At 36.8% G+C, this 16868-nt stretch overlaps 2 protein-coding genes across 2 annotated transcripts in view; both read left to right on the top strand.

Moving 5' to 3' along the window:
- Nucleotides 1-10903, top strand: part of LMNTD1 (lamin tail domain containing 1) — a 113907-nt gene extending 103004 nt beyond the window's left edge. The window contains exon 8 of the mRNA XM_074325915.1: nt 10784-10903. Coding sequence (XP_074182016.1) covers nt 10784-10808 — 25 coding nt within the window. The 3' untranslated portion in view covers nt 10809-10903. The remainder of the gene's footprint in view (nt 1-10783) is intronic.
- KRAS (KRAS proto-oncogene, GTPase) overlaps nt 10812-16868 on the top strand; it is a 100246-nt gene continuing 94189 nt past the window's right edge. The window contains exon 1 of the mRNA XM_019737755.2: nt 10812-10947. The gene's annotated coding sequence lies outside the window, so the exon portion shown is untranslated. The remainder of the gene's footprint in view (nt 10948-16868) is intronic.

Raw genomic sequence — 16868 nt, forward strand, 5'->3', positions numbered from 1 at the left:
CCTTGGACATGAGATATTCTGGGCTTGAAAGTCAGACAGACTCTTATTTGAAGCCGGGACGTACCACTTCTCAGCTGTGTGAATTGCAGAGGGTTGCTTAACCTCATCTCTAAAATGTAGGGTAGTTGTGAGGTTTGGATGAAATTAAGTGAGGTTACGTATGTGAAAGCCTACTATAGTATTGTGGGGGAAGGAAAACTTTCCCCTCTTTTCCCTCTTCGTTATTCTGGCTGGTCTAATAGTCAATTTGTACATAATTATGTATGTACATATCTAATAATCAATTTGTACATAATTATGTATGTACAGATGAGGGTTCCATAAGAATCTGGGACCCATCTGCAATTGAGGCCTATATATCAGCTTGAGCTAAGGAGAAAGGGGGTAGTGGTTTGGACTTCAAAGGGAGGGTAGGCAGTTCACAGGTAGATGAGAAAGAGAAAGCATGTGGTAAACAAATTCTTTCCTAGCCACCAGAAACAATGAATGGGGCACCAGAGGGAAGTACAAACAGACTTTGCTAGGTTCCTCCCTGTCTGCCACCCTTAGTTCATGTTAAAATATAGTGATCTATGATGATAGCTTCTTTCCTGGAGCAGATCCCTTATCTAAATTCTTTTAGACAGAGGAAGTTCAATGGTTCTTCCTGAGTCTTTTGTTTCTTAAAAATAACCGGTTTTAAATGATCAATATCCCACTAAAGGCACACTTTGGGGTGGCAAACTCTGCTCCCCCCCAGTGTCTTGCCTGGAGTTCAAGTGTGCATCAAATATAAAGTCTTTCTCCTCTGCTCAGATCGCTTGTGACCTGTGCATAGCTAATAAGTCTCTTCGCAGAGTCCCTGTAACTAGTCCAATTGCCTCCAGGACAGAGTTTCTTACCCTGGGAGGACAGCAAATACTTGGATGGTGAAGTAGTTTCCAAAACTGCCTCAACAGGCTAGTCCAGGATTTTTTAACCTGGGAACCATAGACCCTAAAGCACAAGAACCCTGGGGTGTGCCTGGAGACAGCTGGGAGGCGTGAAGACATGAAAAGCAAGCTTTGTCTGTTCTGATGTGTTTGGTCTGTGTCCTGGTTGACACGGCAGACATTCTTACCCTTTCTAGTTAGTTCTGCTCCATACAAATTCTGCTCCTAGTTCTTGATGAAGTATTTATACAGCATTGCCATTAATTCCTAATAAATTAGAATGTAATGATTTCATCATAATCCTTTGTTCATAATGCCGATGCACTTGCTAGTTGCACACCTTTTAATGAGTGAAATTCAGTAAGTATCATGGGATATGGTGGGAATTTGGCAAAGTATTTATGGTAGCCTACGGCAGTAGCTGGAATTATTTTCTTTTTCTTAAAACTAGATGTTTGGCTGCTCTGATTACAAAAATAACATTCTTAAAACTGGTAAAATTAGAAAACAAGCAAAGTAACTATATAGTATTCCAGAACTGTATTTCTCAAAAATGTGATTGGCTTCAGAATCTCCTGGTTGCTTGTTAGCTATGCCACTTTATGAGCTTTCCAGAAGTACTAAATCAGAATCCCTGCGTGTGGGACCTAGTATGGGCATTTAATGAACTTCACCTGTGACTTTTCTGGCAGACTAAAGTCCCATAACTAGGTTCTGACCTATATTTATTGTTTCTTGTCCTTCCACTACTAATTTTTTTTCATCCAAAAATGTAAAAGCAGCTAAGATTCTGAAAATCTTACTTGTTCTGCAAAACGATTTGCAAGTTTCTGTAATACAATTCATAAGTTTCTAGTGAATTAATACTTTGCCAGATAAAAAGCTTCCTACAATAGGGTGAGTACAAAGTGAAAGACAAATATTGATCAACTAGGAAATGAGGTACCAATTTACCTAAATTAGCAAATAAACCCAACCCCTATTTATATAGAGAAGCAGTGGTTTTAAAAGCCTAGAGGGGTGCTCAATGAGATTACTAGATTAGCTCTTTTGTTTTGGTTTCAGTTCCCATATACAAGGTGTAAGGCTAATCCTTGTCTGCACTCCTTTTGTTTGGGAATCTGTGCTCCTGAGGCATCTGCATTTTGCCACCCCAGCCCCAGTGTTTGTTTTGGGTCCTGTGACTTTGAAAGAGGTGTGGTAACCAGGGTGGAGATGCTGTGAGTACGCAGTGGGCAGGCTTATGCCAGTAGGTATGGCTTTGTCTCCCTGGATTTAGGTCACCATGTATGATGTTTTGAGCATCAGACTCACTCCCCCCAGAAATGGTTGACCAAGTCTGATTTTTTTTTTTCCCAAGCAGAGTTACATAAAGGAATGGACTTGGAAAATGGGCTTTGGAGTCAGATAGACCTGACTTCAAATTCTAACCCCACCACTCCAAACAATATGTCTCAATTCTCTCATATGCAAAACAAGCATAATTACTAGCAGGAGAGTAAGGACTCAATGTTATAATGTAGTGGTCTTTATAAGTTATATTATAATTATTACTTTTTCACCTAAACTTTGAACACCTGTGCAAATATAAACCTGAGGAGGGAGGAAGGATGGAATGTATCTAATGTGGAGGGGTGGTTTTTCTTTTGGAGCGGGGAGGGCAGGCAGTCTGATGGTCTAGTCTCTTGATTAGGATTAGGTGGTCACACCCAGGTCCACACTCTATACCAACTAAGTGATGACTTCCCAGTACTTTCCAGATATTGTTTCCGGAGAATGCGTTCTTGATGTCATCACAGGAAAGAATTCAAGGATGCACTGAATAAGCCAAGCAACCAAAACCAAGCAAGCAATTGATTTATTGAAAAAAAGGAAATAGTACACTCCTAAAATAGTGGGAGTGGGCAGGCCAGGAGAAGAGCAACTGTCCCCAAGAACAAAGAGGCTTAGGATTTTATTAGAATGAGAACGTGAAATATTCAAGATTTAGGGGTGACATATAAGCATTCCCAATGCAGGTCCTCTCTAACTACTCCTTCCCATCAAGAAGTGGGATTCCCTTGTCTTTATTTGGCCAATGTCAGAACTGTCATGGCGACACGGGAGGTGGAGATCTCTCCCTGCCTGCAATGCTAATAGTATCATAATCCATTATAATTCGCTAACGTTCACGCCGAGGGGCAAGATGGCGTCCTGAGTCACCAAAATCTAGTCCTGGCCTGTCTGGTAGCTGCACCTTTTCTTAAGAATGATTTCATCTCTTCTCTTCTTTGCTTCCCCTCCTATCCTCCTTCATTCCCTGCCCCCTCCCTCCCCGTGGCCCTATTCTTTCTGCGACAGTAACATTATGAGAGGACACCTGAAAAGATAAAGGGAGAAGCAATCTGAGGATCTAGGGCAAAGCTCTTGAGCAATTGTGCCAAACAGTAAGCGTTCCTTTTTTGCAACATATGCATGTTTATTTTTATACAAAGCCGATGGTTTTCCCTCCCCAAATCTTCACATTAAATTGGTACTCTAGGAAGCTGCACTATGTTTATCCTAAAGCCTCAGATGCCCCTGGGTGAATACATACACAGCAGTTTGAGAAGCAGTCATCCAAAGTCTGAAGAACAAAGCCTACATTTTTCCTTAAGGCCTTCTGGATCCAAGTGCTGTTTACTTCCCGACCCTCTGTCCCTTTCAAATGCCTCCCCACATCTCAAACCTAAGAGGTCCTGGGCTGTCATACGCCTTTTTTCCTGTGGTTCCACCCTGCCTGAATTGAAGTGCCTTCCTTCCAACTTTCCTCTTGCCTGCTTCCCCCACATACCAACTCTACCTTCCAGATCTAACTGGAAAGACAATTCTGGGAAGCCTCCCCACCCCCCTTCTCCTAGCAGGTGACATGGCTCCTCCATCCAGTGAGCTTTTGGTAAATATGGCAGTAATTCTTCTGTTGCTCACTAAGGAAATGAACCTAGCATTATTCATCTTTGTATGCCCTAGTGCAGGGGATACTTGGAAAGCACTCCATAAATAATTACGAACTAGATTAATGAAAGGACGACAACTGGAAAAGGAACTGTTTCAAAAAGACTTTTCCTCACACCCAGGATTGTTCTTTGGGCAAAGAGAATAGAATGAACCTAGCATTTTAAAGGGAGACACTCTGACTGATGTTAGCTCATATGCGTTTATGTGGACCTGGTACAAACAAAAGGGCTTTGCATTAATTATGAGACTACTATACTTCCTTCTCACATTATATATTTTTAAGGAAAGACAAGTTTTAAGTTAAAGTTTTTAAATTTTGCAGATGGGTCCAGTGTTTGGAAAGTGAGTTAAGAGATGATTTTCCAAAACTGGTTCATTCTTGTTTTCCTGTTTTTAGTTTGTCAGATCAGGCTAAATTCAGTCCTCCGGTGATTTTTCTCAAAAGTTTTCCCCTTTAAATATATAAGTAATAATGTGAAAGAGCTCACACACACACACACACACACACACGGACGCACAGCTGTTGCAAGAGGAAAGACGTGGAGCCATTATAAGAATCCACTGCTCTGGGAATCTTGCTATATTTGGTTTTAAATAGACAATAAGCACTGAAAATTGTTGGATGCGACAGTTTGGTTCATTTAATTGCAGATACTAGAAATAACAAAAACCAAGAAAATAAACCAGCAAAAAAAAAAAAAAAATCTACCCTCGGATTATTTTGCTCATAAGGTCTAGTACTTCCCTGGGGGTCTGTATTCCCTTCTAACTAGCAATACCTTAGTGATCCTATATATAGTGTGAGGGTGTATCAATATCTTAAAGAAATATATGACCAAAGTTATAAGTTTATTTTTAAAATTTTTATTCCTATTCTTACTTATCCATAGTTTAATTGCCTTTAGGGCCTTTTTGAGAGTCCAGTTCGAGAATTATTTATTGAGTTTCCGCTATGTGTCAGGTCTGTGTACGCTGAATGATTTCAGTCTTTGATCTCCAGTAACTGACAGTCTAATGAGACAGAGATGTAAAGACATACATACAATACAGCTCATGTATTAAGTCCAAGGACCTACAGCCTTCGCTAATTGACCTAACTAGTATGGGCTTTATCTATATTAACAAAATTGTAAGTATATATCCTCTACAAATCACAAATTCACATGAAAATGCATATCTGAATAAGCATCCACACTGATGTGTATGAAAAGGCAACAAGAAAGATGAGAATTCGGATGTTAGAGTCGTATTTTTCATCAGGAAATATACAAGATAAATTATTACGGTATAAGCCTAGCATTAAAAGAGATGTTTCTTTATTTTAGGTATATACTGCAATAATTCTTTCCCACTAAAATGGAGGATATACATCTAAATAAAAATGAACAGGAAAATTTTAAAAACCATGAATATTTTCTTCAAAAATTTGCCCCTAATTTAACCTTACTGAATTACCTAATGTTTTCAAGATTAGAAAATGTCAGCCTTTTCATGGATGTTTTCTGAGGTTACTTGTTAGTGAGTAAGCAAGGAATTTTTAATAGTATCACTCCCCACATTTCTAAGTAGTTCAGGGTATTGCTGAATTTTAACTGGTTTTTCTTTCGTCTTGGTGAACATCAAATGGTAAACCTCAATGAACAAAGATCATAGAGACCTCTTTTGAAAATTGATCAAAGAGAATTCAGAATGTCCAGAAAGAAAGGTGCAGGGTGAATATTATCAAATTTCTCACCCCTGAAAAACCAGAAATGTAAGCATGCAATAAGTATTAAGGGAGTCTAGTAATCTACCTTGAAAATCAAGAGAAAAATAACCTCTGTGAAATGGTTTAAGAGATTATCACACACACAGGAACTATATCCAGTTGGAGATTTTGCTTCCAGGAGCCACTGCATGTACATAATCCAGGAAGAAAATCAAAATTATTTTATGAGATCTGATTTCCCTGGAGGAAAATAGGATTGATGTGTTTTAGCACTTGTACTCTTGCACCTTTACAAAAAGATCTGCAGAGAGATAATTTGCTTATTGAAACAGTGATGCAGGCTTGACTTACAAAATGACTGCATTAATACTATTATTGTGGATGGGCATGCTTGGGTTACAATCAGGCATTCATATTCACACTTTTGGTTGTTGAAAGGAAAAATGAAGCTTTAATGATACTAATGAGGTATCCCATTTCAAAGCTATATTTGCAATAATCCGCTACAAGTAAAGTGGAATTGTGACCTCAGAAGCTAGACTTCCAATAAATGAAATCTCCGATAAATTATGGAAGATTTGGGGGAAAATCATGGTGCTGTTATCCTCCCATAATAAACACTGAATGTATGTACTCCTATTATAAAATTTCCCATACTTCACTTTATTCTCTAATCTCACCTTACATTAATCTTTTTGAGGGCACAAATGGTGTCTTATTCATGAATGGATTTCCGGTAGCTAGTACACTACCCAGTACACGTTAAGTCCTTAAAATAATAGTTGTTAAAGGAATACATGGACATCCATTAACATGTAATCGAATGACCAATGGATAAGAAGTGCTATGTTATATGTATGATGTAATGCCAAGTTAGGAAAGTTTTCTTTCCTTTAGAAGCCTAGATTTTTATTACCAGTCTGCAAAATTAACATAAATCGCTAATATTATTGTTAATACAATTTAAGCTATCTATAAGACCAATTTCAATGATTCAGTGTTACAATAGTTTCTTACATATTGCAAAGAGGGGAAAGATTGTACATTTATTCTTTTCATATGATTCCAAGATAATCTAGGAATATCTTCACACATTCTTTTTTTTTAGTAATTGCAGGTGCCACTGGGTGATTTTTCTAGAACATATCTTTACACCCTAGACCAATGGATTTTTTAAAAAATGTCTTCAAGACTGTATGTGAGAAAGTAAACGTTTATGGATTTTACACTATGCCCCAGATGCTTGTGCTAGGTGCTTTCTTTATTTCATCAAAATAATCTTGTGAAGTAGCTATTATAGTCCTATTTTCTGGGTTAGGAAATTTATTTGTGGGTAAGAAAATCATTATTTGTAACCTCTCAAGAAATGGGAAATATCTGGACTGGATGATGTCCAGAGAACTACTGTGCTCAATCCTGAAATGTATCAGCCCTGGAAGGTCTCTGGAGCAGATTAAATAGATCAAAACACTGTTCCCCAAGGAATAACCACACGTCATAGCATCCACTGTGATAAATGAATACCGTATTGTTAAATGTATTCCCACAGGGTCTTTTAAATTAATTGGATGGAACTAGAAAATGTTAAGCCATGTAGGTGAGGTTGCTAGTGGAGAATAGGTAAATCAGTTTCCTTTGAGGCCAAGCTTCCCTGTTTGCATCATAGGAAAATACTGGAGTTCCCCTCGGGGCTCAGTCCTTAGAAATATATATACTAAATTTATAAATAACTTGACTATACATTTATCTGAAATTTATTTCTCCAACTTGGACCTCTCTTGAGTTCTAGATTTATAGATGAACTGATTCCTTGACATGTCTACAATATGCTTCATGTTGGTTCTTGATATTTCCTCTTCCTATCAGCTCCTCTCACAGTCTCGTCTATCAGTGAGAAAACAGCTTATAAGGCCATTCATTGATAATTGTCACTCCATTACCTCTCTGAACTCCTAGTGTTCTCTCCTTTGCTCACTCCATTGTAGTCTCATGTCCTTCCTTGCTGTTCTTTAAGCATACCTGGCAGGCTGCTGCCTCAGGACCTTTGCACTTGCAGTTCTCTATTTGAAATGCTTTCCCACTGGATATTCTCATAGCTTGCTTTTTCACCACCCTCAGGTCTGGACATAAATGTCACCTGAATAATACTTTTCAATCTAAAATTGCAATTTCTCCCCACCCTGCCCCCCAGCATCACCAGCACTTTCTATCCTCCTTCTTGCTTTACTTTTCTATTTTGCATTTATCACTACGTAGCAATGCACTTATTTTTCTTATTAACTATAATTCATCACATCTAAGATGCCTTTGACTGTAAGAGGCAGTATTATTTTTTTTTTATATCACTAAGAAAGAAAAACACCTGCCAATTATAAATGTAAGATAGTGTTGAATAAACTACATTACAATTTCAGAGATAATGAAATGTGAGAAATTGTGCGTCTTAAACTTTATGAAATAGGGCATTTTCTTTATTGTAGCTCTCTCCCACTAGAATGTAAACTCCATATGGATGTAAATTTTTATCTGTTTGGTTCACTGCTGTATCATCTGACACATACTAGATACTAAATGTTTATTGAATGAATGTTAAAGAACTAATGAAAAAATGAATAAATGATAGACCCTTATATGAGCAGTATATGTCCATTCTAATTATCTTAGAAGATTGAAATCTAAGAAGGAAAAGATCATGGAGGATGGCAAAGTTTGGTTTGAATTTCCTAGGATTTTCTGGAATCTCTAGAGACAATAAGAGCCCAGTATTACCAGGATTGTTGGTATTCTTTTGGTTGAATGCATACAAAGACCATTCAACCTCATTTGAAGATTTGTCTGGAATACTCTCTACCCTCAAATATTTACCTGGCAAGCTCCATCAGCTCAAGGGTCACCTCTTCAGAGAGGAGTCATAAGACTGCCCAATCTAGAAAATGTAGCCACCTCCCTCCACCATTCCCAACCTCCCACCCTCTATCACACCCCAGCCCTGCCCATTCACTATCCCCTCATCCTATTGTCTTTTCTCCATAACACTATCATTGTATGAAATTATAGTTTGTCTCCCACAAATCCCACTAGAATGCAATACTATAGAAAGGGGCATTGCATATCTTGTTCCTCTCAGATGTCATCATACCCAGAACAGTATCTGGAATAAAAGAAGTACTTAATAAGTATTGGTTGAATGAATGAATGTACACCGGGTATTTAGATCCACCCAAATCTGATTTCCTTACCCAGACCTAACAATGTTCCAGAGAGTTCTACTGTTAAAGGCATTGCTTTGAGTAAAGTTATAAACACTCAGGGAAATATAATTATAAAGTAAATGTGCTATTTGGGCAAGGATAACACTAGCCAAGTGGTACCCACTAACACTTTCATAGGTACTACTTTCTCAGATGAACAGGTGAAACAAAGATCTGAGGGATGGGGACAAGTCGGTTAGATTAAAACAGTGTGATTCAGAGCAGGGTCCTGAGGAGCTAGTTTCCCGAGACCTGAATGTGAGATAAGGAAGTACAAAGAACTAAATGGCTGAATCTGATGTCTTTAAAATCTGGCTTAGAACTCGACTATATACGAGGACTATTTATCCTCACTGTCTTTCCTTTCACCCTTGCCTTGTGAGTTTTCTCAGCATCTTTTCAAAGTCATTTCTACTGTCCAATGAAGGATGGTCTCTATGTCTTTTAATTTCTTTTTCCAGAAAAAAAGATAATGCATTGTTTGTATAATGCCATCTGAAGTCTAAAACGTTTTTCTAATGTCCACCTATAATCTTGGTATAGTTTAAACTCATTCTTTCTTTACACTATCTCTAATGGAAAGAAATATGTCTGTTTAGCATATAGTTCAAACAATATCTCTTCCTATATTCGGAGGCCCTCAAATTCTGTACTGAATAGGCCAGCTGAAGAATTTTTTTTTAAATTCAACTTTATTTACTTTAATGTGGGGTGTGGGGTAAGAGAAAGTTTATTGGGAGGACTTCAACTGGTATTTATAAGCCAAATTTAGTCAAACCACTTTGTTTAGATACTTCACCTCAGTTTTCTGCAGTTAAAATACTCCAGATCTTTAAGCCTTTTCCTATGGGGACAATTTACAAATTTTAATCAGTTTTGTGGTTCTTTCATAAAGTCATCTCAATTCTCTTTTTTCTCCCTAATAATATGAAAACTTTCCAACCAGTAGATTTTTTTTCTTTATTTCTGAATTCTAAACATGCATTTATATCCTTGCAGAAGAAAATTATGTCTCTTTAAATCATTTATGATTTTTACCTATAACTCTATTAAGCCAATCAGCTTATGTCAGAATGTGTGCCCTAGATTAAGATTGTTCAAAATTCGGTAAAAGAAGAAAAATGAAGAGGGATCAGAAAGATTTAAAATGTATTATGGGGATAACTGTGTGGAGTTAGCTGGGGATACAGAATTTGAAATTTCAAACATAAAACAACTCAATGGTTATCAAAAGCCCAGACTTGTGTATTTGTATTAATCTTCTGTTAAAACTCCGATTTTTAAAATTATCTTTGAGGGAGGATTTTGTATGTATAAAAGACTATTCAGAACTTTTTAATTAAAGTTACAAGTTCTAAAAGTAGTTTTTATGAAGGTGTTAAATTCCATTTACAAATAATATTCTAAGTCCAGCAAATATTTTCAATTGTATTTAAGGGCCACCAATTAATGTTTGATCTCATGTATAGTTAAATGAACTCTTTTTAACATCTTAAACTCTATTTACAAATTAATTTTCTTTTAATGCTATGATTGTCTGATTTAACATACAAAACCTTCCTGGTACCAAATTGTTAGACCATAAATCTAACAGAATAAATTTATAAGCTCAATGAACTTTAAGATCTCTTAACTATTCTGATATGTATATCATCAACTCGATAAGATTTCAACTTAACTCACCAGTCTAAATCCATTACGTGTTTTAAGTTGTAACTAAAAACCTGATCTGTTAACTCTAATAGGTCAAATGCCAGATATGGAACGCATCAAAACACTTAGTATACACACATTTCCCAACACAAAATATGTTAATACCATGCAAAATTTTCTAAATCTTGGAGTTAAAAGATGCTTAGCCATTAAGAAAGTAATGTTGTCATCCTTCACAATTTGGGGGATTACATCCCCATGTAATTTTTACATTGTCTTTTCAGCTTGCTGAAGCTTCATCAGAACTAGATGGTTCATGCTGAGACAACACTGGATCCTTGTTTGTGACACTGAAGGGGCATTCTGGCATTCTGAGCCCTATTTATAGCCTCTAACAGAGAGTTCATCATTTAAAACAAAGCTGGTCACTTAGCCAAAGACCTTCCAGGTGAGTCATTTTATTACCTAATTTTCAAGTCATATTAGGATCTGTAACATCTACTCTTGAAACTGCCATATTTGATTGGACTTTGTATTTCTTTGGCTTTTGAGATATTTAAATGTCTTTTTAGTCAAACTCTTGCATTCTTTTCGTATACTTTTAATGTTTTAGAACCACTCAGCTCTTTATAGATATTAAAATAATAATAATCTATTTATTTTAATCTGTGTCTCATGGATTTGCCTGCTTACTTTATCATGAGATCCAATATCACCGAAGTGACTTTACAAATCCCCTTCTCACAATGTATCCTAAGGAAATATTTGTAGATGTGCAAAAGAATTCAACCACAGGGATTTCATCACAGTCTTATTTTTAGTAGAAAGTGACCTAAATGTCAAACAAAGTCTTTTTTGTTATTTGAAAATTCCTTAATGGCAGAGACCAAAGTTTGTTCGTTTTTGTCTATCTTTTCATCTAGCATCTACCTTATGGCATTGCATATAGAAGTGGCTAATAAATACTCATTAATTAAATAGATAGCTAAATAGTCTCGTGAACGCTCCTCTGCAGCAACTGTGACACTGGGAGCGGGGTTTGGGAGGACTTTATATTCTAAAACATCTTTATAGCCATTCTTCAAAATGAATAATTGATGTATTCTAGGTCTTATGTCTAGTGCTATGCTAACTCACAATTTTACTCCTCTCTTTATAACAATAGGACATGGCCCCTAGGACCCTCTTATATAAAAATTTACATATGCCATTCCTCTATAAGATGTAGTCTGAAAAGAGAAAAAGGAGAAGAAACTTTATATCCTTTGTCACATTTGTCCTTTAATGGAAGCAGAGGATGTGGGAAGGAGAGTGGCCTCCAAACCAACCAAAATGCTTACGTTTTCCAAAGTTTGTGCAATAAACATGGATTCCTTTTGTAATCAAGTAAAATAGGCTTTAAAATTGTGCTTAATTCTATCATCTGCTCTCAGCTTTTTTCACCAATCATCTATTAGGTTGGTGCAAAAGTAATTGCAGTTTTTGCAATGAGTTTTAACCTTTTAAACCGCAATTACTTTTGCACCAACCTAATAAAAGCTCTGTTGGTCAGTGGTGTAGACACTCTATTGCGATTGCATCCCACAGGCTTTGGAGGCTGGAGCTGTGCTGGGCAGGGTGCTCAGGTTCTTCGTTATGGAAGACTTGACCTGTACAACACTGTAAGAGTGGACCTGGTAACTCAGAGAGTGAAAGGGGAGTCCGGAAAGTCTCCCATAGCTTCAGTGACAGGCTGGTCTGGCTCCTGGGAGCTCTGGTCCCCAGCTCGAAATAGAAACGGGCATAGGTTTGCAAATTCAGTATCTTTTCCAAGTGTTCAAGTAAGTAGTCAGGAAGTTCCGCTTTCCAAGGTGAGGCAGACAGGTAACCAGGTAACACTACATATATGGACTATAAAAGGGGTGTAGCTAATGTAATTGTCAACACTGAATAAAGGGGTAAGGCTTGCCATGAATAAAAGGAAATGTCAGCGGGCCTGAAGAGGGAGAGTGACAAGTGGGAGGAGTCAGAGGACTTGCCGGCTGTCTAGACTGGGTGGTATTGCTGGGAGTCATTGCATCCTTGGTGGTAGTCCTGGGAGGCCTGCTGGAAGAGATGACGTTTCAGCATCTGCTTATCTCAAACACTTGTGTCATAGAAATTGGTGCAATACCATCTTATGCCCCCGCCCTCCCCCAAAATGCCCCTGAGATCTTGGAAGTAAATGAGAAAACAGGAAATATGTTTCTGGAGTCTCACTGGGAACCTCAACACTGGCGAATTAGCAGCACCTCGGACAATCACCTTAGAATATGGTTGCCTGATGGTCTCCTCCCTATCCAGCCCCCATTTCAGTCCCTTGTTTTACATGCTATGCCCCCATCTCCACCCCAAGAGCTCCCTATCTCCCTCCGCATGCCCTCTGGGCCCCTCCCACCCGTTTGAAATTTAAGAACAACAGTAGAAAATCATTGTGATATGTAATTTGTATGAGGACAGTCATGTGATGTGCAACATGATGTGATTAAAGGCAGACAACATCCATGCATAATCCCGGCTCGGCTAGGCTCGCTGAGCCTATTCCATCATAGTTAAAGGGAAGATAATGAAGCATACGTCCCCACATTGCTGCAGAGTGATTTGATATCACGTCTGGGAAAGGACCAAGCCTAGTGCTCAACTTAATGTGTGACTGGAAGGGAAACCAATATATATATATTTTCTGTTGAATATTTATCTATTATAATTTACTCAATCAGTTCTCTACAATTGGGCATTTAGGTTATTTTCACTTCTTGTGTAGCTGTGTTATCAGAAACTTAAGTAAATATGTTGAACTTAGCATAGGGTGATTGTCTTAGCTGTTTCTCAAAGATATTAATTCAGGAATTAAATTACATAGTCATATGACATCACCACATTTTTGACATGCATTTTATGCAGTAGGTAGTATGTTAGGCATGACAGATGTAAAAAGAACATAAAGCAGGGTTCTTGATCTTAAAAATCAAACAGTGCAATTTGAAGGATAAAAATACAACGTATTTATTGAGGTTAAGCAGTAAATATGTTAATAAAGAAAACTTGTTCATTTTAAAGGTTTTTTGGCCACCTTGTCATAAACAGTGGGACTCTCCCAAATTGCCTAATACGTATTGAAATAGAGAAATTTATGGTTAGCTGAGTATTCATTAATGAATCCAGGCAGTTATAAGAATGAATTGGAGAAAACACTGTCAAAGAAAAATTGCACCAGACAAGTTAAACAGGCAAGGAAGGGTTTGTTTATAACTATTGCAATAGGGAAAAGATATTGAACTCAACTCTACTGAAGCAAAGGGCTGGCGTGGGATGGGGAGATCACAGGGCAGCTGTGTTTGCTAATAGGCCCTGCCTGAAGGTTAAGTATATTTTCTGGTATCTTCATGATAGCAGGGGTTTTACAATTTCAAGTAAGGTGCCCACTGAAGTTAGGCTCCTACCCTTACAAAAAGACTGGTAGACAGGAGTGCTATCTTCCTGATTGTATTTCAAAGAGATTAAACCAGTATATTTTTTTAAAACATGACAATATGGCCAATAACAGATGAGTTTTGTTGTAGTCTGATTATTTTTCTTCTTTAGGCTTGCAATAGGTCTCTCTTTGGTTCTTTTTCGTTTCTGGATAAAATACATTTTAATGTAATAACCATATTCAACTTAGACATGGTGTCAAGAACAATACACTGTACTATTGACCATGAACATGTAGGGATTTTGGATTTACGGTCCTCCCATGTAGCTTCAGTATATAGGGGCCTTGGGGCCTAAGTCAGATCAAAGAAAGGCTTCTTCCTAAACCAAGCTTCTTCCCTTTCACCCTTATCAATTGTCTATAATTTACTGTTCACTCAGGTCTGACCTCTGCAAGGACAGAGCCTTTCTTGACTACCCTCCCCTTATTGAGAACTACCATCAGCGCTTCCTAGCTGTGAAACTCCAACAGAGACTTTGCCATGGAAATAATATTCATCATATAGTCCGCATTTATTGATAACTTTGTAGTTGTCTAATTTTTACAATCACTCTACAAGGTAGCTATAATTATCCTGATTTTTACCAATGAAGGCAATAAAGCTAAAAGAGATGAGGTAACAATGGTAGAGCTTGAGTTCAAAGCAAGAAGTTTGCACTACACCCACCTATCTTCTAAATATGCATATTATTTATTCATGAGGGTTTTTTAATTTGTGGGTTAATTAATTTATGTGTGTCCCTTTCTATAAACTATTAATGGCAATACCTCTGAACGAAGGACTCTTATTACAATGCTGTTTACTTGCATCTGTTTTATCTTCTAAGTTACAGTCACCCATTAAAGTTAATTTCCCCAATTCTTCAATGATGTCATTGTATACTTTAGGACAAAGCTTCGAATGCTAAATACTCTTTGTACATACTTATTAAACTACTTGAACTAATGAAGAAAAAGGGAGACCATAATAAGACCCCCACATCACTATTATCCCTCAAAATTTGAACCCAAGGACCTAAGTCAATATGCATTACTATTGACTCCAAAAGTAGCTCAATGTCTCCAATTTTCCAAATGATGGACTTGAGTTATTTGTTTTTAATGATGAGGTGAGCCAATGCAGGGCTAACTCAAATTCTTGCTTCTCAAATGTTTTTTAAAAAATAAATTTGGAAGTTGGTATTTAGTTATAGCCAAACACATTCAAAAGGTGGCAATAACAACGAATGTTTTCTGTCACCAGTTTTTAAAAATAGCTTACCTATGTGTTACTTGTTTAGACATTCAGATATTACTAAATATATCCTCTTACAAAAATGCTAACTGCCAAGATTCAGCCCACAGGCATATTTTTATAGACAAGTTACATATCCCTGAAAAATTATTGTAGAAATACACAATAACGTCTACGTCTCTAAGGCCAAAATCCACAAGCAGCTTCTACAGACCTATGTGCCACAGGAAGCAGCAGTTTTTCCAACTAAAAAGAACTCATAAAAATCTCAAAGGAAATGAAAACGTCTTTTTAAAAACATGAAGCATCAAACCATCAATCACATAAAAATGGAAAACACAAGCTAAAAATACATCCCGTGTTGTTTCCAATCCTGTTTATTGTACTCATAAATTAAAAGGTCCTGTACAAATTATTCATGCATATACTATAAATATTTATTCATATTTATTCAAAAGCCACAGGGCTAGAGGTTCCTGACAGTACTATAGCTTTGTCATTGTGCTTATGTGATTCAGTCCCTATGGACTTGCTTATTATCAACAAAAGTCACACCTGTGAATTAGAGTTGGGGCTTAGAGAATTGCATCATCAGTCAAATACCAATCATGTAATGAGCATCTGTAACATGCAAGACATTGTGCCAGGCTCTGTGACCATATTAAAAATAAAAGATATAATTCTTCTGTTTAAAATAAGGATTACATTGAATCCAGATATTATTACTATGTGTTTAATATGGTATAAACAGATAACTGATTTTTATAGACCTTTGAAGATTGAGCTGTGAAAAAATATATTTTTTTAAAGTCTTAGTTGAAAATAATTTTTTAGTCAATATTTTGAGATGCTTAGTCTTTGAAATTATGAGGGTCTCTCTAACTGTATTGATTCTACTACCTCATGTATTGTTTAAGTGGCATTCATCAAAATGCACAATGCACTCTAGCTTGAACTGAGAGTGAAACAAAGTTAACAGGATTTCTCAGAGCTTTTAATGTGGTAATGAGTTCCCCAAACATATTCATCACCAGAAGGTTTTTATTTTATTTTTTTACAGCATATTTATTAATATCTAACATACCTATGTTTACGTCTGTGTGTTTGTTTTCTCAGGAGTTTGGAAGTTCAAAGATAATGTGTGTTTTAAAACAACTAAAATAAGTATCTTCTGAATCATCAGAATGACTACCTTATATCTAACTAGTGTCACATGATTTAAGTGTCCTCATTTGCATTTCTGTTTATGATTGGACTAATAGCAAGCCAAACGACATTGTGCTATGTTGCACAAGCAAAGATTTCCCAGTAATTTGAATAGAGGAAAGCCATATGAAAATTGAATCGTTATATTAAGCGTGGTGTATAGACTTGTTCAACTCAAGAGAAACTTCTCTAGTTGACAACTCATTATCCTAGAGCAGGAGTCTGTAGTGTTTATGTTGTACCTCTATACATTACAACTTATGACAGTTTATTAACATTGCCATAGTTAAAATTGTAAAACTTTACAAAGATGTTCTAGTGATTGAATTTTACAGGACATTATTAAAATTATTAGCATAACAAAGTAATAAGTGATAGTCAAACATTAAAAAGAAAAACTAACTGCTGTGCTAATGGCAGTGCATCAAAGGATTGT

The sequence above is a fragment of the Rhinolophus sinicus genome, linkage group LG02 (assembly GCF_036562045.2).
Source record: "Rhinolophus sinicus isolate RSC01 linkage group LG02, ASM3656204v1, whole genome shotgun sequence".
Taxonomy (NCBI): domain Eukaryota; kingdom Metazoa; phylum Chordata; class Mammalia; order Chiroptera; family Rhinolophidae; genus Rhinolophus; species Rhinolophus sinicus.